Raw genomic sequence first — 24,639 nt, 5'->3', positions numbered from 1 at the left:
CAAAAATAAATAAATCTTTAAAAAAAGTATGAGATAAGTAATAAAACCGAAGTTCAAATGCTTGAATAAGCTCATAAAAAAATGAGTTCTATAAAGATTATAAATGGATTTCAAAAATATTTTTCAATTTTTGTATATTTCATAAATATTTAGTACAAAAGTAAACTTATGCTATTGCTATGCTATTACAAAAGTAAACTTGATGCTATTGCTTAATGTGTAGTACCAGCATCCTATATAGCTTATGATTCATGTCCTGGCAGCCCCACTTCCCACCCAGCTCCCTGCTTGTGGCCTGGGAAAACAGTGGAGGATGGCCCAAAGCCTTGGGACCCTGCACCCACATGGGAGAACCGGAAGAAGCTCCTGGTTCCTAGCTTCGGATTGGCTCAACTGTGGCCACTGCAGTCATTTAGGGAGTGAATCAGAGGATGGAACATCTTTGTTTCTCCTTCTCTCTGTAAATCTGCCTTCCCAATACAAATAAAGAAATAAACCCAAGTTTATTTTTTGGTTGCATTTTTTACTTTCTGAAGTGCCCTCATAGCTATAGGAGTCAGAAGACAGAAGAAAAATTTCTATCTGTATTATAAGGCTTCATAAGGGAAACTGACCTGAGCTGGGTTTGGAGAGATGGCCGAGAACTGCAGAGCTGAGGAACAAAGCTTCTGGAACCATCTGGCTTCTGACCACTCCAGACTACTGAAACTGCTCTCCAGGTTTGGTTGAACAATGCCCTGCTCGCACTGCTCCTCTGGCTTCTCTGATGCAGATATACACACCCTAGCTTTTCTCCATCTTTCTGGTTTTCTGCTGCACTTCCTACACCTGCTCTGACCTGAGATTCTCATCCTGTGCCTCTTTTCTATACAGCCTCTTTCTCGGGGAGCTCATGCTTTGGACAGTTTCACTTTGTGGGCACAGCATTTCTGGGATCCCCGCCACTCTGAGAAGTCCCGTAGCGATGCCAGGATCTCTGGCAGGCCACCTCCCAGCTACGAAATCTAACATTCCGATTTTCATACAGTGTCAACTTGCCACGCTGAAAAGTGCTGAAAAGAACATATTCTACAGAGCTTGGCAGTAAGGGTTAAAGAGCCACATTTAAGTACACTGGAAAGTAAAAAGCACCATGCAAATGTAATGTTTATTTTCATTCCTTGAGCTAGATATAATCTCTTTGACTAGTGAATACCCTGCCTGCATTTATATCACTCATTTTTCATTCACATATATGCTTTCATAGTCCTCTACTAGATACACACAGCAAAGAACATTTGACGAGGGTAAATGTCAATCATGTGTGAAGCGCTGTGCTGAGAGGTGGGGTACTGTGACACAGCACAGTTTCCAGCCAAAAGACTGAGTGGTGCAGCAGTGCACAGGGACACAGCACAGAGGCCATTATGTGGCTGGAAGAAGGAAAAAGTCCATTCCTTTTCAGCTTCCTGGACCAGAAAAACCTAAAGGAAGTCTTTTTCAACCTGCTAGGCCGTACAGCTTCTAATGAATCACTCAACAAGCATGCTAGGCCTGAAATGAATTCTAATGCACTAATAAACATTTGGGGGCAGGAATGCCATGACGGTTGAGGAAATGAAGCAACCTGATTTGGTGAGAGAATATTCTCACCCATGCACTGCAGTGAAAAGGTCAGCTGGAACTACACTATAAAAGGCTTTGAAGGCTAGGTGACGGGTTTGGGATTTATTCTGCAAAGATGGAGAGAAGAAGGGGATAGAAGGTTTTTGAACAGAGGTACAGCATGATCAAAAAGGTGCTTTGGGTGTTTTTCTCCAATAGCAATGTAAAGAAGGGTCATGGGGAACAAAAGATCTGAGGCAGAGATATAAAGCAAGGGCAGTAGTTCAGCCAGCTCCCTCCTGTTTTTCTAATGTCTTGGTAGCTGACAAAGAGTAATCCACATATTAATTCCACGTAATCATTGAAACCTAGAACCTCTACTCAATAAATAGTACAATTATTTTTAAAATGACATTTATAAGTTGCTATAGATATTACCTTCACACTTCTAGAGTTACGGCTTATAAGTAACAGAAATTCAAGCCTCAGTAAAGAGATCAGCTCTGACCCTGCAAGCCTAGCTGATGCCTGTGTTTTCTCCACAGAGCTGATGGTTTCTCACTTCCCTGGTGACACCGAGTCTCACAAACTGAAACATGAAGAGGGGCAGCATTCTGCAATAACTGAGAGAGACGTGGTCAGTGCATCCAGACCTCAACCAGAGTGGGGGCCCAGGTAACACTGTGAGTTGAAGACCTTCATAGTGGGTAGGCCAGCTACTCCAGAGCTTACACACAGGCTGCCTTATACACTTCAGCTGTGACCTTTCTCCTGTAACTTGGTCTTTTAACTGAAAACATTTCATCCTACTATGGACCTAAATCTGGATAATACTCCAGTGAACACAGGACATATTGTAGTCACACTTTGTCCTTAACGTTCAATGATGTACAACTATTCTGTTGACAGTTGAATCTCTGTGCCATAGGACCCAGCATCTCTTTTCTCAGTGACTGCCCGACTAAATCAAGACCTGGGAAATACAGCTTGTTGACCTGACTACCTTACTCACTGTTAAGGTTTCTGCCTGAGTCCTCAGGAGCTGCTTATGATGCATGGGAACCAGGGTAGCGGGCAGGTATGGTGGGGGTTACGGGAAGTTGCCCCAACTAGGCTGCAGTTCCAGCTGTTTGGTGAGGGCCGAGTATGAAGTGGGCAGGATTGGGCTGGACTGCAACATCCATTGGTTCACATGGAAGACAGGGCTGGAAACAGAACTGACCCAGCAATTGCAACCACCAGCATAAGCATAAGCTGATTGGGGCGACGGACTGTGCCAGACCCTGTACTGTACACACAAAAATCAGGTCTGTGATTACCTCAGATGAAGTTTCTCTGGGGATCCCTGCTAAATGCAACCTGGCATTGTCCTCAACTCCTCACCCAGGAATGCAAGGAACTTTACATTAGAAAAAAAACTGAAAGATTTACAGACTCTTCACAGGATCAGACAAATCTAAAACCTGTTGATTAAAAGTATTTGAGCACTGCTTGCTCTGATGGCTCAAGTAGCTAATCCACCCCTTGCATGTGCCAGGATTCCATATGGGCACTGGTTCATGTCTCAACTGCTCCACTTCCCATCCAGCTCCCTCTGCTTGTGGCCTGGGAAAGCAGTCAAGGATGGCCCAAAGGCTTGGGACCCCGCACCCACGTGGGAGACCCAGAAGAAGCTCCTGGCTCCCTACTTTGAATCAGCTCAGCTCTAGTTGTTGAGGTCATTTGGGGAGTGAATCAGGGATGGAAAATCATTCTCTCCTCTCTGTAAATCTGCCTTTCCAATAAAAATAAATAAATCTTTAAAATAAAGCAAAAATAAACAGAAGTATTTAACCAAAAGCGGATCTGCAAGATCTCACTTTCTGTGCCTCGAGGCACACTGGAGTTTTTGGAATCTGGTCTCTAAGCCACCTACCACCCTAAGGCTGGGAAAGTTGGCTCCCTTGCAGAAGAAATTCTTTGTGCACCTTATCATATGGCTAAACAGCAACTGACAGATGTTGTGACATACTTCACATGTTTACAACCAAGTTGTCACTAGAACAGCTTGTCCTTGAAAAGCAGAATTTCAAGTCCTCTTGGAAGCCCAGAGAGACCCAGCTTGCTCTCTCACAAGCAGTGATCTCTTCACACTATGAAAATCGAGAACCTTTGCTATAAACATCCTTGCATTACCTGCCTCCTTCTCATTTTCTGATTCCGAAGCTTCATCTTCACCCTCCTCCTCCTCTGAGCTGGAGCTGCTGGATTCTTTGTTTTCCTCCTCTGTGTCCTGAGACTTGGGGGGCTCCTCCTCGTAAAGCAGCTTCTCCTTGCTGAATTAAAGATGACAGTTGGAGGGTCATTCAGAAGGGACACACCAATTCACTCACTGGCAATCAGATGTCATAAAGGGAACAAGTCCATAAGCCTACACAGAGGGCGTAGCAGAAAGAGACTGGAGGGCTTCTATACAGCTGTGTATTTCTCTAAACCCTGGGTTTCTGTGAACTGCAGATTGGCATTTCATTCCAGGGTGTGACTCAAGGAAATATGGACTCCGTGGTACATTAGAAAAGGGAAAGCTGCAAACTTTGATGATGACAGAACAGATAAATATTGTTGAAAAATCATTGAAGAAATGTTACGGAGAACTCATTAGATATCAGGAATTGGGTGTGGTACTATACACTGGTAAACAAGACTGACTCAGTCCTTGAACTCACAGAACTGACAAGAAGTAAGGAGGCTGAGAACTCTTACGCTGGGTGGAAAGGAATCTCGCAGGCCATCTCCACTAACTTTTAACATAATTAATCATCTTTAGTATCCTCTGCTCTCCTCCCCCAGCAATACCACCTCCTTACTCTGAAAAAGTTTTCACATGTTTAAAGATCATTAGGCTAAAATCAAACACAAAGTTCTTTGATTGTGTAAATTTCCCAAGTTAAGTATGGCATCTATGCACAGTAAAGCTCATCTCATTTCCCAAGCCTAAATGTCTTACTTCTTAAAGAGTCCACTCTGCAACTTGCTGTTCAGATCTGACTCAATGAGTTTATTCCGTGTCTCTTTCTCGCTTCGAAGCTGGAAATTGAGAAAACAGAGACAAAGGAAGAAATTGACTACTGGTGAAAAACGAGCAGTACTAGAAAGAACCAAAAATGGCTATGATTCAGAAGGTAGGACCTGTGTCACAGAGTGAACTGAAAAAGAAATGTATCAGTTGGACCTCCTTAGCAAGACAGAAAAAATCCTTATCCAACACAGAAGCGGAAAAACAGTGGTGGTAAAGCTTCAACAACACTGCCCTATTAACTATACAAACCCATCCCTCAGGGGAGCTTAGCTTACAAATGACAGAAAGCAAGAGGAAATGTCAAAGACAATTTCTGGGGAGTGTTGTGGCACTGTAAGTTAGACCACTACTTGCAATGCTGACACCCCATATCAGACCACCAGTGCAAGTCTACTGTCAATGATCTTTTCCCCTCACTCAAACTACCATTTATGGGAAGCAAGAACAACCTAATAGGGTTGGTGTTGTGGCATAGCATCTTAAGCCACTGCTTGCTACACTGGGACCCCATATTTGAACATCAGTTCAAGTATCATCTACTACACTTCTGATCCAGCTTCTGCTGCCAATATATATGAGAAAGCAGGGTCAGATGGCCTGAGTACTTGGGCCCCTGTCACCTGTGACTTTGGCCAGACCATCTCTAAAGTAAACCAGCAGATGGAGGAGCACGCTCTCTGCCTCTCTCTCATTTTCCACTTCTTCTTCCTCCACTGCTCTGCTTTCCAAATAAAGAAATATATCTTAAAAAAAAAAAAAAAAAAGTAGGGGCCAGTGTTGTGGCCTAGTGGCTAAAGTCCTCACCTTAAATGCACCAGGATCCCATATGGGCGCCAGTTCTAATCCCAGAAGCTCTACTTCCCGTCTAGCTCCCTGCTTGTGACCTGGGAATGCAGTTGAGAATGACCCAAAGCCTTGGGACCCTGCACCCACTTGGGAGACCTGGAAGAAGTTCCTGGCTCCTGGCTTCGGATTGGCGCAGTACCAGCCAATGTGGCCGCTTGGGGAGTGAATCAATGGACAGAAAATCTTCCTCTCTGTATATCTGACTTTGCAATAAAAATAAATAAATCTTTTTTTAAAAAAGTAACACATCCATTCTTCAGCTGCACACTGGGTGAGTTTCCCAGTCTGTAGGCTATCTGGTATCATGCGTCTGCAGCTGTGTAGGACTAGACCAAGCAGAAGAGCACATGCAACAAAACACACAGTGTAAAGCAAGCAGGAGAGAAGAGGACTGAACTTTGCATGTTTTGTGATTCTGGAATAAATATAAATCACTGACCAAGTCCTGTCCAATACAAAATGCCAGTGTTGTGTGTTTCCTAAGAAAGCAACGTATCCCTCTATGCAACCAACAAACTTTAAAGATATCCTTTGGGTCAATAAGAAAAAAAGTATGAGGTATTCCTTACTCTGATACTTTTTATTTGATAAAAAAAAAAAATCTCTGGACATACCACATTCATTTTCTAGAATTCAAAGGTAATTATTAGGTCTCTGTTACTGTTTTTCACTTTCGTCTATCTGAAGGCTACCTTATCTCACAGTGAGCCAACTTCAGCAACAATGATTTCTGGGATACCTTCTGTTAACAGACTGTTTACTGCTCTCACAGCAAGCAATCAACGCTTCCGGAATGCAGATCTGTCCATTTGCATTCTCGGCAGACATAGCTCAAGCAAGTGACTGAGATATCTGGTATGGACTGCAAGCTGTTAGAAAAGTTTCCAAATTAGCAACCAGGACTCACCACATTCTGCTTCTTCTGGAGCATTTCCAAGTGCTCCACAAGACCCTCATCAGCCACGTCAAATGGTGTCTGGCCCTGGCAGAGAAAAGGGGCACCATGACTGACTGGAAACAAACGCAGACCTGTCAGAGAGTCATTCTACACCCACTTTCTGCCTTTGACCTCAATGATCGCCTTTCCCTAACTCATCTCTCTTCTGTTAAGATAACACCATCAATTACCACACAGAAAACACTGCGAAACAGCAAATCCTTTAAATACACACTTTCATACTTTATAAAACAACTTGAGGAAATCAACATTCACTTCTAGTGCTTATGGATTCTTCCCAAATAATCAAGTGAAACCTCTACTTGTATCTGTTCTAAAATGGCCTTAATATCTGTAAGTTCAACATGGGGCCCCTAAAGAACCCAGAGGGAGTTTCCAAGACACATGTGTGCTAAATATCATGTCACACGAACTATTTCCTCTAGGTGAAAGAAGGGCACATAATAGGAGTTAGCCTTTTAGAAAACATGGGTACAGATAAGGACCTTGACCTGCAGATTCAGAATCAAGAGGAGTTTGCCACCTGGTGTTGTGATGCACTGGGCTAAACTGTTACTTCCCACTAATCACCTGGAAAGGCAATGGAACACAGTAAAGGACTTAGATCCACTGTGGGAGACCAGGCTCCTGGCTTTGACCTGGCAGAGGATCTGGCTATTACAGCCATTCAGAGAATTACTCTGCAGATAAAAGATCTCTGCCTCTGCGTGTGTGTGTGTGTGTGTGTGTGTGTACACGCATATTTCTCTGCCTTTCAAATAAAGAAAACAAATATTTTCCTTCTAAAAAAAAAAAAGTTTTTTCTAAAAGGCTTTGAATTGGGACCAGCATGGTGGCATAATAGGTTAATCCTCTGCTTATGGCTCTGGCATCCCATATAGCTGCTGGTTAATGTCCCAGCTGTTCCGCTTCCTATCCAACTTCCTGTTTATGACCTAGGAAAGCAGTGGAAGATGGCTCAAATCCTTGAGCTCCTGCACCTATGCGGGAGACCTGGAAAGAAGTTTCAGGCTCCTGGTTTCAGATTGGCTCAGCTCTGGCCACTGCAACCATTTGAGGAGTGAACCAATGGATGAGAGACCTCTCTCTCTCTTTCTCTGTCTCTTCTTCTTTCCATAAATCTGCCTTTTAAATAAAAATAAATAATTTTTTTTTTTTTTTACAAAGTCAGATATACAGAGAGGATGGAGAAACAGAGAGGAAGATCTTCCGTCCGATGATTCACTCCCCAAGTGAGCCACAATGGCCGGTGCTGTGCCGATCCAAAGCCGGGAACCAGGAACCTCCTCCGGGTCTCCCACGGGGGTGCAGGGTCCCAAAGCATTGGGCCGTCCTCAACTGCTTTCCCAGGCCACAAGCAGGGAGCTGGATGGGAAGTGGAGCCGCCGGAATTAGAACCAGCGTCCACATGGGATCCTGGGGGTTTCAAGGTGAGGACTTGAGCCGCTAGGCCACGCCACCGGGCCCAAAAAATAAATTTTTAAAGAAGGTTTTATTTCTCTCCTAAGGGTGGAAAAATTTTTCTGTCATTTGGATATTTATCTCATTCACAACCAACACAAAATTATGAACTTAAAAATTAGTCTACTGGGCCTGGCGGCGTGGCCTAGCAGCTTAAGTTCTCACCTTGAACGCCCCGGGATCCCATATGGGCACCGGTTCTAATTCCGGCAGCTCCCCTTCCCATCCAGCTCTCTGCTTGTGGCCTGGGAAAGCAGTCGAGGACAGCCCAATGCTTTGGGACCCTGCATCCGCGTGGGAGACCTGGAAGAGGTTCCTGGTTCCCGGCACCGGATTGGCCCACTGGCAGTTGCGGCTCAGTTGGGGAGTGAATCATTGGACGGAAGATCTTCTTCTATGTCTCTCCTCCCCTCTGTATATCTGACTTTGTAATAAAATAAATAAATCTTAAAAAAAAAATTAGTCTACCATAGACTTAGTGAATTTTGAGTTCCACAACAGTTTCCTTGACAGAGCCAGACCAAATGATTTTCTATCGGGCCCACCCCTGTGGGAGACACAGCAACCTCGAACCCCTTCAAAACCAATTTTTGCCGATGGGCAAATATCTTTTTTTTTTCCTTTTCCTTTTTTTTTTTTTTTTTTTTTTTTTTGAGACTTCAACATAAACAGAATCAGAAGACTAGGTCAGGGAAATGTGACTTTACTTGGAAAATCTATCTGGGTTGACACTGGGGGCAAGGGTGGGAAAGTAGGGGGCAACATCCCAGCTTCCACTGGGAGGTCAGTCTGGCCACTGAGCAGAGGCTTTAAGCCTCTGGTTCTCAGACCCTCCACTCCTACTGCGCTTCAGGCAGGGGAGACTCACTGACCAGCTTGTTCCGAACATCCATGTCACAGAGGGCCTCCGCCAGGATGGAGCAGGCCTCCTTGACTCCCCAGTGTGCAGCCGCATGCAGGGGTGTCCAGCCGTCATGATCCTGAACGTTGAGTTCACAGCCAGCCTGAATCAGGAGCCTAGGCAGAAAACCCCGAATAGGACATTTATTTGCTTTGTAGTGTAGTTTTCTGCCAAATAAACAATCACCACTTGGTATTTCATTTTTGGCGTTAAACCACAGGGTTTCTATGATTATTTCCACCCCAGAAAGCACAGCTCAAGTTTCATGGTCGTTGCTTTGAGCACCAATCAGAGATGATCTTTACGAACCCTGTGCCACAGCTTAGAAATTTCTTATGCATATCCACGTTACCCATATAAGGAGAGTGCATGGAAAGGTGTGTGTCCAAGATTAACTAGTCAATTTTGATTAGCCAAATCACAATTCCATTACAGTGCAGGGAGGAAATAACTATAAAATGAGGATTCGATTCTCTTCAGAGCACCTTAGCATTTTTCTGCTTGGTTAATCTTTCCAGGACATCCTTTTTTGTGGACTTTCAAACATTCTCCAACTCTGCAGAAGCATTTACATAGGCTTCTTACTAAGACTATAACCCAACGTGTAGGCCGGGAAGAGGAAAGACATGAATCTTGAAGCCCCACTGTAATGGGTTGCTTGGGGTTACCTTTATTAAGGGCCTCCAGACACTTTCTAGGAATTGAACTCAGCACGAGATCAGTATGCTGCCACACCCACGAGAAACCGCAGGGTATGTGGCCTATAAGGCACTGCAAGAGTTCAATGCCATCCATTTGAGAAAGCCTATCACCATTAGGCACCAAATACTGCAAAAAGCATGCATACATGGCAGGAGAAATGGAATCAGGCAGTAGAGTCACAATCCTTCAAATAAGTTTGACTACCAAACTTTAGCTGGACACTTAAGATCTACACAATTAATCCAATATGAGAGCCCAAAGAACCCACTGCAGTCAAAAAGCAACACAATGAGGTCAAGTCTGTCCTGTATTTCAGGTCAGAAGAGGAGGTAGCTGCAGAGACACAAAGGACAAATGCACAGTGCTGGAACAGGAGCAGAGAAGCCACCTCTTAGGCCTGGGGATTCTGATTCACTGATTCTGATTCAGTACAAGCCAAAGGAATGGCAGCAGGGCAGCAGACCAACCATTGAAAGAATGTCAGGAAAATGTGAGCAAAGACTGAGTAATTAGAGAAGAAACCAGCAACAAAGGAAACATGCCATTGTTGAAGACCTAATTCACCACTTGCTCCCCAAATCCCTCACTGATGTACAAGGACAATACCTGAGTACTTCAGCATAGCCTTTGGCAGCAGCCACGTGGAGTGCAGTGGCCCCAGAGCGAGCCTGCCTCACGTCTTCTACTTTCCCACTATTGAGCCACTGGCGTGCATCCTGCAACATCTGCTGCTCCTCTTCTTTTCTTGACTGCTCCAGGTCAACTCCTACATGAGGTACGTACCAGACAGCCAGCATTACTAATGCTCCACAGAAACCAGACAGTACACTGTCCTTATACTCAAAACGCATCATGAAAACAATCACAAACAATAGCTTATTCCTTATAAAGTTGGGTATGCAGCAAAATTAGAAGAGCAATGGCAGCTATATACACATTGCTGGTTTTACCAGAACAAAATGAAAAGGCTAGATATTATTGTGATGCTGATCCATTGAGAGAACAACCTAAAACTGTTTTCAACAGAACACAAAGAAGAACAGAACATTGTTTTCACATTACGATATTTGTACAAAGCTACAGACATTGAAGTCATTTTGTTAAAAGGCAGATTTACAGAGAGGCGAGACAGAAAGAACATCCAACTGTTAGTTCACTCTCCAGATGGCTGAGACAATCATAGCCAGGAGCCAGGAACTTCTTTCAGGTCCCCCATGCAGACACAGGATCCCAAGGCTTTGTCCCATCCTCCGTTGCTTTCCCAGGTTGTATGCAGGAAGCTGGGTGGAAAGTGGAGCAGCCACATGGCATCCCACAGAGGATGCCAGTGCTTACAGGTTGAAGACTAGCCAATTGAGCCATTGTGCTGGTGCTAACTTCAAAGTCCTTTCAGATATTACACGATCTCAATTTCCCAGTTATTCTCTATAGTAAATATAACAGACATTTCTATCTCTACTTAACAGATAAGGTGTCTTGCCCAGGATAACAAAACACATTAGCGAAAGGGCTGCCAAAGAACTCTGATATCCTAGGTCACTCTGTGCTGTCTTTCAGTTTACTCTGAAGTATGATTGGCATCAAAAATTTTGTGAACTACCTCTAAACTTCATTTTCACATGCAGGTAAAAAGACACTCTGTAGACTGCCACTGTGGTATAGGACATAAAGGCTCTTCCTGAGGCATCAGCCTTCCCTATGGGGGCTGGTTCAAATCCCAGCTGTACCACTTTCCATCCAGTCCCCTGCTGATGTGCCTGGAAAAGCAATGGGGGATGGCTCAAGCTCCTGAACCCCTGTTCCAACGTGGGAGACCGGGATGAAACTCCTGGCTTTGGACCACCCCCCCATCTGGGAGATGAACCAGTGTATGGGAAATTCTCTCAGCCACTTTGCCAATTAAATAACCAAGTAAGCATATCGAGCAACTCTAAGAATTCCTTCCTTTAGCCAACTACTCTTCAACATCTGGCCAGTATAGAGGGAGTGAAGTCAGGTATTTTTTATTATCTAAAATAAGGAAAAGTCACAAACACAAACATACGTATTTAAGCAGTTTTACAGTCACTAGCAATCTGCATCTGTTTTTGGTGTGCTCCATTCAGCTCCTAAATTTGAGCTTATGAACTATTTAAGTATTATCTGGTCTGGGGAGATGTGGTCATGAGGTAACCAATTTAGAAAACACCAGAACTCTATGCACAGATTACTGCAATGAAGACAGAAATGCAGCTTCTCAAAACTAATTTTTTGAATTCCTGTTTGTTAAAAAATAAATTATTTATAAATTGTAAAGCAAATCTTATGGGACAAAATCAAGTGGTACTTGGAATACTAAGCATAAAACAATTCAAGAGGCCTCAAAGATCACACACAGAAGACAGTAAAATTCAGCAATTACTGACCTAGAACATCATTATTTAAGGGAGAGTTGGCATACCTTCCATAAATGGCAAGATATTAAATATTTTCAGCTTCGAAGGTTATCCAGTTTATCACAACTACTCACTTCTGCTGTTGTAAAACCAAAGTAGCTTTGGAAGACATGCAGGCAAACGAGCATGCCTTTGACTCTGACTTTCACAAAGCATATCAGAAAGGCTACTGGAGCTAAATCCTGCCAAGGTAATTTAGCAGAAAGACTAAAAACAATCACAATTTCCTGATAGTTCTGTTATGGTTTTAGAAGACTTCCTAAGCCTGCTTTCCCTGCTCTCTACTTGGTGTTAACCACAGACTTTTTTTTTTTTCATTAAAAAGAACCCAGAGATCTCCAGCAGGAAAGTACTACTCCATTTTTAGAAATTAACTATTCCAAAACTAGATAAAAATAAGTATTTTTAGAATATAAACAGGTAATTCAAAAAACTCCCTAGAGCCCAGCGCAATACCTAGCAGCTAAAGTCCTCGCCCTGAATGCGCCAGGATCCCATAGGGGCACCAATTCATGTCCCTGCAGCCCTACTTCCCATCCAGCTCTCTGCTTGTGGCCTGGGAAAGCAGTTGAGGACAGGCCCCAAACCTCGGGATCCTGCACCCGCATGGGAGATCCAGAAGAAGCTCTGGGCTCCCAGCTTAGGATCAGCTCAGCACTGGCCATTGCAGCCACTTGGGGAGTGAATCATCAGATGGAAGATCTTCCTCCCTCTCTGTCTCTCCTCCTCTCTGTATATATGCCTTTCCAAACAAAACAAAACAAAACAAAAAAACCCACAAAAACAAACAACAACAACAAAAAACCTCTCTGAAGGGGCTGGCACCATGACGTGTAGCAAGCAAACCCACTGCCTGCAACACTGGCATTCCATATACATGCTGGTTCAAATCCTGGCTGCTCCACTTCTGACCCAGCTTCCTGGCATCATCATGCCATTTGGGAAAGCAGTCGAAGATGCCTTGAGTGCTTAACCCCCTGCACCCACATGGGAAACCCAGAAGAAGCTCCTGGCTCAGCTCCAGCCTCTGTGGCCACTTGGGGAATGAACAGTGTACAGAAGATCTTTCTCTCTTCTTCTCTCTGTAAATCTGCCTTTCCAACAAAAATAAAAAAATAAATAAAATCTTTTTAAAATTTTTATTTATTTTTTTGAGAGGTAGAATTACAGAGATAAGAAGAGACACTGAGAGATCTTTAATCCTCTAATTCACTCCTCAGATAGCTTAAATGGCCAGGGCTGGGCCAGGCTGAAGCAAGGTGCAAGTCTCCCATGTAGTTGCTGGAGCCCAAGAACTCCGGTCAACTTTCACTGTTTTCCCAGGAGCATTAGCAAGGGGCTGGATGGAAAGTGGAGCAGCCACTTTCTTGAATGGGCAGGACTTGAATGGCCACTCATAAGGGATGCCAGCATTGTAGGCAGCAGCTTAACACCCTACACCATGATGTCAGTTTCCATAGCCTTCTTTTTTGTTTTTTTTAATTGCAAACTCAGATATACAGAGAGGAGGAGAGACAGACAGGTAGATCTTTTGTCCAATGATTCACTCCCAAAGTGACCACAACAGCTGGTGCTGTGCCGATCCAAAGCCAGGAGCTTCTTCCAGGTCTCCCACGCTAGTGCAGGGTCCCAAGGCCTTGGGCCGTCCTTGACTACTTTCCCAGGCCAAAAGCAGAGAGCTGGATGGGAAGCAGGATGGCTGGGATTAGAACTGACACCTGTATGGGATCCCAGGGCGTGTTCAAGGCGAGGACTTTAGCTGCTAGGCCACTGCGCCGGCCCCTGTAGTCTTCTAAGTTAGCTTCCTCTCCTAACATACTACCAGAATAATTTTCATGGTTAGTATGGTTAAAGATCATTTCAAATGTTATAATAAGTATCTTCACCAGCATGACTGTTATCTCTCATCAAAATGTAAAGTCACTCTGCAATGTATAGTAAAACGCAATACCAAATACATGCAGAGTAAGAAATGCTCATGTTCATGATCAAATCACTCCTAATTTTGTGACAAGCATGCAGTCTCAGAATGACAAAAACAAGGAAGAGTTGGTCATACTTTTGATATCTGGCTTGTCTTGTGAGTTAAGAGGATATACAATGTTGGTAATTGATGACTAATACCAGGTAGTCAGATCTAATCTTCTGTCATATGATAATCAAAAGCTGTACACAGCAGATGGACTGCTTTCTGTGAGCGGCAATGTCTAAGAGTCTCCCCTAGCCCATCCAGTTGCCAGGTTACCTTGCTTCTTCACTTGCTCTAGGAGGAGATCCTTCATGGCAGGCTCTTCGGCAAGGTCAGAGGGGACTTCGCCTTCACTGTTCACAATGCCCACACTGGCTCCATGGTTAAGGAAATATCTGTGCAGACAAGACTCAGCATCAGTATTACCTCTGTCAATATAGCAGCAATTTACAGTCATGCATCTAGGGTTCAGAATAGTATAAGCCCTCTAATTGGGGGTTTTAATATATGACCCCAGGTAAAGTATTCCATGTTAATTTCTAACTCTATTAGCCTTCATGAATTAGGACTGCAGACTTCTCTACTTTCTGACAAAAACAATGCCATAAAACAGTATTTCTTTCACACTCATATTCATAAGCTCTACTCTGGCTTTAAGAACACAGCAAGACATTTTCTAAATATACAGGGAAGGCAGATAGCCCTTAGAACTCACCTACCATCCCGGGCATCCACACAGATTTCCCAAAAGGTCTTACTGAATTTATAATGTTAAGTATGAAGGAGTCCCAGAAGCTATATAAACAAGCAACTTTTATGAAAAATGTTTTCAATGTCACATGAGAATTTATTAAGTAGTGTTATGGGTACAAAGAAAAAAGGAAAGCGCACATTAGAATTTGTATACATACACTTACGTTATGCTCCCACAAAACTCTCCCTTCAACTAGCCATCCACATGAAATCTCTTACACTCTAAAAGGAACTAAATTACCAAATAAACATCAAAATAATAAATAAACTTTATTTATTTTCAGGAAGAAAGATCGACAGGGTTTTTAATCTGCTGGATCATTTCCCAAATGCCAGAGTGTCTGTAGGCCAGACGAAGCTGGGAGCTGGGATCTCAGTCCAGACCCTCCAGGTGAGACTGGAACCCATCTCCTTAGCCTTCACCTCGTGCCTCCTCCAGTTTACATCAGCAGGAAGTTGGACTCCAGTTCAAGCACTCGTCTATGGGGTAAGGGTCAAAAATTCACCTCTACATAGATTCTAACCCCAAACAGAATACTTGATCCTAAAAAAGAAACCTTCTCTAGTGAATTTTAAAAAACAAGAAAGGTTTGATAATCTAAAAAAAAGGACTTTACATGGTCCTTTTTTTTCAAAGATTTATTTACTTTTATTGAAAAGTCAGATATACAGAGAGGAGCAGGGGCAGAGAGGAAGATCATCTGTCCAATGATTCACTCCCCAAGCAGCTACAATGGCCAGAACTGTGACAAACCAGTTAGGAGCCAGGAGCCTCTTCCAGGTCTCTCATGATGGTGTAGAGTCCCAAGACTTTGGCCTGTCCTCAACTGCTTTCCTAGGCACAAGCAGGGAGCTGGATGGGAAGCAGGGCTGCAAGGACACGAACTGGCAGCCATATGAGATCCCGGCGCACGCAAGGCAAGGACTTTAGCTGCTAGCTACTGCACCGGGCCCACGTGGTTCTTTTTTATATTTAAAATGCTTTCACAAAAAATTGTATTATAAGTCTTAGGTATCAGTTTGAAGTAGGTTATATGGGTACTATTATCTACTTTAAAAAACTGAAGCTCATATAGTAAGTAATTTTCTCAAAAAATCGAGGAACTGGGAAGTGGGAGAGGAGGTAGACCCAGTTTTTCTTTTTTTTTTTTTCTTCTGTTTTTTTTTAATTTAATGTACTTATCTGAAAGTCAGCTAGAGGAAGAGACACAGAGAAAGAGAACTCTTTCATGCACTGGTTTACACTCGGGGCTGGGCCAGACAATGACAGGAGCTAGGAGCTTCTTCCAGATCTCCCATGTTGGTGGCAGGAGCCCAAACACATAAGCCATTTTCTGCTTTTTCCAGGCCATTAGCAAGAAGCTGGATCAGAAGTGGAGGAGCTGGGATAGGAATCAACACCCATATGAATTGCCCATGCTGCTGGTGGCAGTTTTACCTACTACACTAAAATACTAGTCCCTGATCCAGCCTTCTGACTTTGTGTCTAGTTCATTTTCTCCATGTCACGATACAACACTGGGGACTTTACCAAATGATCATGAGTAGTTAAAGGGGAAAGGAAAATGAGCTGAATTAGGCTTCCATAGATTCAACAATTCAATAAACATTTATTGGTTTCTTTTAAGTTCAAGGATCCACTCTCTAGACAATGTACATTTTTCAAAAGAGTTAGTCAATAGATGGCACACTTGCCTTCCAAGAGTTGGCAGAGGAAAAACAATCAACAATGATTAGATTAAGACTGTTTTTGCTTTCTTGGCGCCTAGCAACTGTATAACAGGACCTCAATAAAAATTTACAGATCAATTCCAAAAAGAAAAAACTCAAAGACATGCACAATTAACTATGCCCTTTCTTCTCTCACAGTCTCAGATAATGACACATCTTTTTCAATTCCTAGATTAACTCAATCTCTAGTCTGAATTCCATGAAGTACCAGCGTACAGGCACTTTCAAAAGTTTGTGGAAAAACAGAGCTGTAAGTAAATTCAACTTTGAAAGCAAAGTATGGTTTTTTTCTTTTGCAATCATGAATCTTCTGGGAGCCTCTCAGATTTTGTCCCCTAATTTCTCCTTCCCATCTATATGTTCAGTAGCTCTTCTAATTCTCCCTTGGGTCAAAGAAACATTGAACCACATGTCCTCCACCTTGTAAAGTCAAAATGCAACACACATAATAAGCACTCAACAAGTGTTGTTGAATTCAACTGTATTCTATATTCTAATCAAACTGAACAACTTATTATTTCCAAGCACAGCCCTCTCTTCTCTTTGCTCTTGTGGGCAGCTGTCACATCTGTCTGGCCCATGTAAAATGCCTGTCCTTCATGAGGCCCTGGCTTGTTCTCATTAACTAGATTCTCTTTCTCCCTTCCTTAAAACCTGACCACCTTCCTTGCTTCCCAGCACTAGCTCTGGTCTTCTGTCATGACGTACACTGTACCTTGCTGTAACTACTCCAACACTGGAAGCTACTTGAGGGTAACAATTGTCTTGTTCCCTATTACCCCAGTGCCCTGACATTTTCTCCTGGCACTCCATAACCATTGTTTAAATTAAATGATACATCTTGCCCACTCTGTTCTAACATCTGTTCAATCCCCCACTGGATAAGGCACAATATCATGGGGATACCCAGGTCCCTGCTTTGTCCTTTTCTGGTACGCTTTTAAATTTTAAGCTCACGAACAAGAACATTTGTTTCCTGAAAATAAGCTGGCTCTCTATTTTCCCATTTTCTCCAGTTTTAGGGGAAAAAACAGCAAAAATCTCAAGGCTTGCACTTGCACCGAATCAAGAATAAAAATCAGGGCCTGGCGGCGTGGCCTAGCGGCTTAAGTCCTCACCTTGAACGCGCCGGGATCCCATATGGGCGCCGGTTCTAATTCCGGCAGCTCCACTTCCCATCCAGCTCCCTGCTTGTGGCCTGGGAAAGCAGTTGAGGACGGCCCAATGCTTTGAGACCCTGCACCCAGGTGGGAGACCTGGAAGAGGTTCCTGGTTCCCGGCTTTGGATCGGCGCAGCACCGGACATTGTGGCTCACTTGGGGAGTGAATCATTGGACGGAAGATCTTCCTCTCTGTCTCTCCTCTTCTCAGTATATCTGACTTTGCAATAAAAAATAAATAAATCTTTAAAAAAAAAAAAGAATAAAAATCAACCTACTCAGTAATATCTATTTTGGCCATGGAAATCCTTATACTTACCCAAAAGCTCAGAAATAGCCATTCATTAAACATTTGTTTAAAGTCTGCAGGGAGGTGTTATAACACAATGAGTTAAGCCACTATCTGTGATGCCAGGTGTACCAGTTTATATTTTAACAGCTTCACTTCTGATCTAGTTCCCTGTTAATGGTCTGAGGAAACCAGTGGATAATGGTCCAAGTGTGTGAGCCCTTGCCACGCATGTATGAGACCCGTAAGAAGCTCCTGGCTCCTAGTTTTAGACTGGCATTGCAGCCATCTGGGGAGTGAACCAGAGGAAGGAAGATCTCTCTGTAACTAAATAAATAGTTTAAAAAATTAATAATACATTTTCCTTATACATTTTCCTTACATATACTATATATATATTTATATATACTTACATCTATAAGTATATATATTATACTTAATCAATGTACTTAATATATTCTGATAATATTGGAATTTCAATAAGCTATAAAGCCAAATTAAATACTACCCTTAGGTCAATCTATAGCTTCTAAATAATACTCTTATTCGTAATTAAAATGTAAAATATCCATGTAATACCTTTTACTCAGTTTCTGAAAAAGAAGGATAATGCCAACACAGTGATCCAAAGTCTAACCATGCCTTATTCCTTAGAGAAGTATTAAAAAAAAAATTTTTTTTAAAGGTGGGGTGGGGAACCCTTGGGAAAAAAAGAAATCCATGAATTCAATGAGATTGGAGAGCTCAATTAACATAAACATACCATCTGAATAAATAACCATACAGGAGAACAGGGAAGAAGGAAAATGGGAAGCACTTGGCTCACCCACCTTCCCTGATTCCTTGACCCTCCTCGCCTTATTCAATGATCCTCATGGGCCTGCATTCTTATCAGCTACGTAAACAACATAAAAAATAAAATAAAATTTTAAAAAATATAACTGAAAAAAAAAAACCGCCAATGAGGGTCAGAACACTGTACAAATGAGTCTCAGATATATCTGCTCAGGAAAATCCGTCCACAGGGAGTCACCTGGACTCTCAGATAGCAGATTGCTGATATCAGTGAGTAAGGCCAGCACCCTGAGAAGAGGGCAGCTTAGGGTGTCAGGAGGTGACTGACTTCAACCAAAGAACAGAGTGAAAATGCAGAAGAAAATGGCATTGATCATTCCTGTTAGCTTTGGGGTCCGTCCTCTTTCGGAGAAGCAACCCACCTGCTCCCTTGGGCTCCTCTGGCTCTGAATTGCCCTTGGCTGAACTCCCACTGAGGATGCCTGGCTCTGCAGCAGACCCAGTGACACAGGTTCCCCCAGGAAATCTGGGCAAACCAGATTCCGGGGCAAGTCATTCTCAGGTCCCTATAGGACTGTCAAGTGAATAGGACAAATGTAATGGAGTTCTAATCATGTTATGGACAATGGCCTTAAAATATGCAATCTGATTTTTAAGGGACCATAGGATATCATGAATTTATTACAGAATTCATCAATTTACATTTTTCCTCATTTAGAATATACGCAGCAGTTTCTTTTCAAAGATGTTCAACCACCAAAGTCTCTATCCCATTTAAAAATAAGCTGCCTGGTTGAATGGAACATGTTTATTTAGAGCCCCTATATTCCAGGCACTATGTAGTTTTGCTGCCCAGAGGAGAGGCACTAGTTGTCATGGAGGTTAGTCCCCTGATACATTTCAGTAAACAGACTCATTCTGCCAATGTGGAGAACACCTGCCAATACCTACCTTGCCCTTTGTCCACATGTTTTAGGTTCATTCTTCTGCTACTACTTATGTGTTATGATTAACATAAAGCATTTCCCACCTTCATCTGTACTAAACAGAATTTTTTTAAAACACAGATTTTACAAAGAAGTTGCCACTTGCAACAGCAGTGTCCCATATTGAGGCCCACGGATGAGTCCTGGCAGCTGTGCTCCTGTCTCAGCTCCATGTTTATGCACCCAGGAAAGTAGCAAAAGATGGTGCAGGTGCTGGCATCCCAAAGGGACAGCCAGCATGACTTTGGTCTAGCCCAGCTCTGGCAGTTGCGATCACTTGGGAAGTGAATCAGCAAATCAAAGATTTTTCTCTTTCTTCCTCTGTCATACTTTCAAATAAATAAATAAAATTTTAAAATAAATAACACTAAAAATATTTATAAAGAAGTCTAGAAAAAAAAGACATCTTCCTACAATGTACCATCCTATGCCTGTTTAGAAACCCAACTCAGACCGTGCACCAGACAGAAGCCACCCTTGCACATCTCAGAAAGTATTAATGATGCAAAAATGTAAGCAATCTAAAAAACTGGTCTTAGAGCTATATGAAACATAGTTGCCATTATTTCTTAAAAATAATCCATTCCTTGGTTCAATATTTTGTAACAGACAGAGATGATAACTATTTCTGAAAGTCCAAGTCCCAAGACAGGAGAAGGCCACTGCTCCCACTCCCACCCCACCCTGTAAGACGCACTCACTCTGCTATGTTGAGATAGCCACAGGAAGCTGCCGCGTGAAGTGGTGTCCAACCCTCGTTGTCCTGCTGGTTGACATTGGCTCTGTTCTCCACCAGAAATTTTACCATGTCCAAATTCTCATCAATACAGGCCTGAAAAGAAAAAGCTGCTCATTCACTCAGTACTTACTGATTTCTGCTATGCTCTGCTCCATAGCATATGCAAATGCCCCAGGTGTGACTCCTAAGCCTAGAAGTACAATAGAACTATCCTTGTATAAGTGCTACTAGTACCATTAGAACTGTGGAAATGATTTCTGAAGTGCTATAAATGAGTGAGCTGTTTCAACAATATGTTCAATAATTTTAAAAAGGCACATGAAAAATCACTGATTTGCTTATAATTTTTTTTTTAATTTGAAGATGTATTTCTTTACTTGAAGTCAGAGTAACACAGGAAGAGAGAGAGCAAGGGAAATCTTCCATCCACTGGATTACTTCCCAGATGGCCACAACAGGCAGGGCTGAGCCAGGCAAAAGCCAGGAGGCAGGAGGCAGGAGGCAGGAGCAAAAGAGAGAGAGAGAGAAAGAGAGAAAGAAAGAAAGAAAGAGAGAGAGAAAGAGAGAAAGAAAGAGAGAAAAAGGAAGAAAGAAAGAGAAAACAATGTCAGGATTAAATACAATTTTTTCATTGAACAGGTATAGTTTAAAACTTCTATAATTGTTAAGCATCCCTTGCTTTGGTGAAAAAGGATAGGGGAACATTCTAACGGGAGAAATATATCTTCTGAATGCGTTTGAACAACACTGTGAAGTGTGCTTGTAGTCAGGGATGGTTAGTGATCCTTTGCTGCCTGTCTCATTCAGCAGGGAGAAGCAGAGAAGCTTTGAATGAGGGCCTTAGGTCTACCATAACCTAAACAATACAGTCATGAGCAGCGAAGGGATCTCCAAAAACCAAGGCTATCCTGACACAGCAACAGGATACAAAAGATAAAGAGGGCCAAGCTATCAACATTAATCACTATTAAGGCTTCTAAAACATTATCATTATCATAGTTCTGAAACAAGGAATATGAATCTTTTAAAATCCTGTCTGTTGGAGCAGTGTTGTAGTGGCACAGCAGGTAAAGCCTGCAAGGCTTACAAGCCTACAATGCAGCATCCCATATGGTTGGCAATAGAGTACCTACTGCCCCACTTCCTATCCAGCACCTTACTAATGGCCTGCAAAAAAAAAAAAAAAAAAGAAAAAAGAAAAAAGAAAAGAAAAAGCAGTGTAAAGGTGGTTTAAGTATTCGGGGCCCCTTCCTCCCACAGGAGAACCAGATGAAGCTCCTGACTCCTGGCTTCAGCCATTGTGATCTGGGGAATAATTTAGCAGTAGATGGAAGATTTCTCTCTTTCTGTCTCTCCCTCTTTCTAACTCTGACTTTTAATTAAATGAATTATTTTTTAAATTTATTTTTTATTATATTTTTATTTTGAATTTTTGAATTTTCTGGTACAATTTTGTATAGACTGGGATCCCACCCCCTGACAGATTTTCCCATGTTGGCACAATAGTACAGTCTAAATGAATGATTCTTTGTTTTTTTTAAAGATTTATTTATTTTATTTATTTTATTAAAAAGTCAGATGTACAGAGAGGAGGAGAGACAGAGAGGCAGATCTTTCGTCCGATGATTCACCCCCCAAGTGAGCCGCAACGGCCAGTGCTGCGCCGATCCAAAGCCAGGAGCCAGGAACCTCTTCCGGGTCTCCCACGCGGATGCAGGGTCCCAAATCTCTGGGCCGTCCTCAACTGCTTTCCCAGGCCACAAGCAAGGAGCTGGATGGGAAGCTGGGCTGCCGTGATTAGAACCGGCGCCCATATGGGATCCCGGGGCTTTCATAGCCGCTAGGCCACGCCGCCGGGCCCCCCAATGAATGATTCTTAAACAAATAAAATCTGTTGGCTAATCTCTTCTTTCAAAAAACTAAATAATAATAATAATAATAATAATAATAAATTTAAACTGTAGCTAAGGGGCTGGCACTTTAGCAAAAAGAATTAAGCCACTGCTTGAAATCCTGGTGTCCCATATTTGTGTTAGCTAAAATCCAAGCTGTTCCTCTTGCAATCCAGCTTCCTGCTAACATGTCCAGGATAGCAGCAGAAGATGGCCAACTACTCAGGTTCCTGCCACCCATACAGAGACTAGGTTGCAGTTCCTGGCTCTTGGCTTCAGCCTGTCATTGGGGTAGTAAACTAGTCGGTACAAGATCTCTCTCTCTCTCTGTCTCTTCCTCTCTATAGTTCTGCTTTTCAAGTAAATAAATAGATAGATAAATATTTAATTTTAAAAATGCTATCAGCCTCATATTTTTTTTTTTACCATATACTGTTTTTGAAAGCCAAGTTTCACATAAGAATAGCCTTGATGGGCACAGCACAGTGGCCTAGTGGCTAAAGTCCTGGCCTTGCATGCTCTGGGATCCCATATGGGCACTGGTTTGTGTTCCAGCTGCTCCACTTCCCATCCAGCTCCCTACTTATGGGCTGGGAAAGCAGTTGAGGATGGCCCAAAGCTTTGGGACCCTGCACCTACATGGGAGACCCAGAAGACGCTCCTGGGATCAGCTCAGCTCTGGCCGTTGTGGCAACTTGGGGAGTGAACCAGTGGATGGAAGTTTTTTCTCTGTGTCTCTCCTTCTAGCTATAAATTTGTCTTTCCAATAAAAATAAATAAATAAAATAAAAAAGAACAACCCTGATGAAACAGTAAAAATAATTACATTAATTCTTGAATGTAAATCTTAATACTCCACATGATCAAATACAAGTGTAACAGTTGTTTCTTTTTTTTTTTTTAAGATTTATTCATTTTATTACAGCCAGATATACACAGAGGAGGAGAGACAGAGAGGAAGATCTTCCATCCGATGTTTCACTCCCCAAGTGAGCCACAACAGGCCAGTGCACGCCGATCCGAAGCCGGGAACCTGGAACCTCTTCTGGGTCTCCCACTCGGGTGCAGTGTCCCAATGCATTGGGCCGTCCTAACTGCTTTCCCAGGCCACAAGCAGGGAGCTGGATGGGAAGTGGAGCTGCCGGGATTAGAACTGGCGCCCACATGGGATCCCGGGGCTTTCAAGGCAAGGACTTTAGCCGCCGGGCCCAACAGTTGTTTCTAAGAGAGACTTTGTGTATCTTTTTGAGCTGCAAGATAAACTGCTTCATAAAACATTACTTTTACTTAAAAGATAACTAACAAATTATGGCATTCAGACTTAATGATGAACAAAGCAAGCCTAACAATTCAGAGAAAATGAGTGGCAACTGTTGCCAAAGATATAGCTTGATCATTCAAGTGAAAAATTGGAATTTTGGGAAATACAATGACCATCACGACCATCATGAACAGGACAATTCCTAATACTTTCCTAACAGAGTGAGACGATCAACAATTGATATTTGTTGACATCGTATAATGAAATATGCTTGCACTATTATTAAAAAAGATCAGCATAGCTCAATGAACCTGTGTTTTTCAAACAGAAAATGACCCATGAGTAAAACACTCAAAGTACAAGTTAGACCAATGGGTTTTAATGTAGCAAACTAACAAAAGTCCCTTAACATAGGTTCAGCTGCCACACTGGAATTAACTCTTAAGAAATTATCACATTAAGCCAGTTTTGGTGGTACAGCACATTAAGCTGCCACCTGTGACCCTATCAGCCCAAACAGGCATCCTGTTCAAGTTTCAGCAGCTACATTTCTAATCTAGCTCCCTGGTTGCATGCCTGGGAAGCAGCAGAAGATGGTCCAAGTACCTGTGCTACTACATCCACACTGGACAGCTGAGAAGCTCCTGGCTTCACGCCCACCCAACCCCAGCAATTGAGGCCATTTGGGGAGTGAACCAACAGATGGAAGATGTCCTCTCTCCCTCTCTCTGTAACTTCGCCTTTAAAAAAAATCTTAAAAAAAAAATAGAAATGATTACTTGTTGGAGTTTTGTATAATACACAAGCATATCTACAACTGTCTGAATATGTTATCACTCTCTTTTCTTTTTTTATAGACTTATTTACATCTAAAAAGATTTATTTTTATTGGAAAGGCAAATTTACAGAGAAGGGAGAGACAATGAGAAAGATCTTCCCATCTGCTGGTTCACTCCCCAAATAGCCACAACATCTGGAGCTGAGACAATCAGAAGCCAAGAGCGTCTTCTGGGTCTCACACGCGGGTGCAGGGTCCCCAGGCTTTGGGCCGTCCTTGACTGCTTTCTCAGGCCACAAGCAGGGAGCTGGATGGGAAGCAGGGCCGGGATTAGAACTGGC

At 42.7% G+C, this 24,639-nt stretch overlaps 1 protein-coding gene across 5 annotated transcripts in view; it reads right to left on the bottom strand.

Annotated features, from left to right (window-relative positions):
• Window positions 1–24,639, bottom strand: part of PPP1R12B (protein phosphatase 1 regulatory subunit 12B) — a 202,674-nt gene that overhangs the window by 131,142 nt on the left and 46,893 nt on the right. For all 5 annotated transcript variants that reach the window (XR_009246138.1, XM_004578757.2, XM_058669012.1 and 2 more), the window contains exons 2-8: window positions 20,330–20,460; window positions 14,191–14,309; window positions 10,117–10,276; window positions 8,780–8,924; window positions 6,396–6,470; window positions 4,571–4,650; window positions 3,760–3,899 (exon numbers count right to left, since the gene is read on the bottom strand). Coding sequence is in view for 4 of the 5 variants with exons in the window: in XM_004578757.2 (XP_004578814.2) it covers window positions 3,760–3,899; window positions 4,571–4,650; window positions 6,396–6,470; window positions 8,780–8,924; window positions 10,117–10,276; window positions 14,191–14,309; window positions 20,330–20,460 (850 nt within the window). In the remaining variant the exon portion in view is untranslated. The remainder of the gene's footprint in view (window positions 1–3,759; window positions 3,900–4,570; window positions 4,651–6,395; window positions 6,471–8,779; window positions 8,925–10,116; window positions 10,277–14,190; window positions 14,310–20,329; window positions 20,461–24,639) is intronic.

The sequence above is a fragment of the Ochotona princeps genome, chromosome 10, assembly GCF_030435755.1.
Source record: "Ochotona princeps isolate mOchPri1 chromosome 10, mOchPri1.hap1, whole genome shotgun sequence".
NCBI lineage: Eukaryota > Metazoa > Chordata > Mammalia > Lagomorpha > Ochotonidae > Ochotona > Ochotona princeps.
The sequence above is the reverse complement of the archived record's forward strand: the minus strand, read 5'-3'. Positions and strand labels throughout refer to the sequence as shown.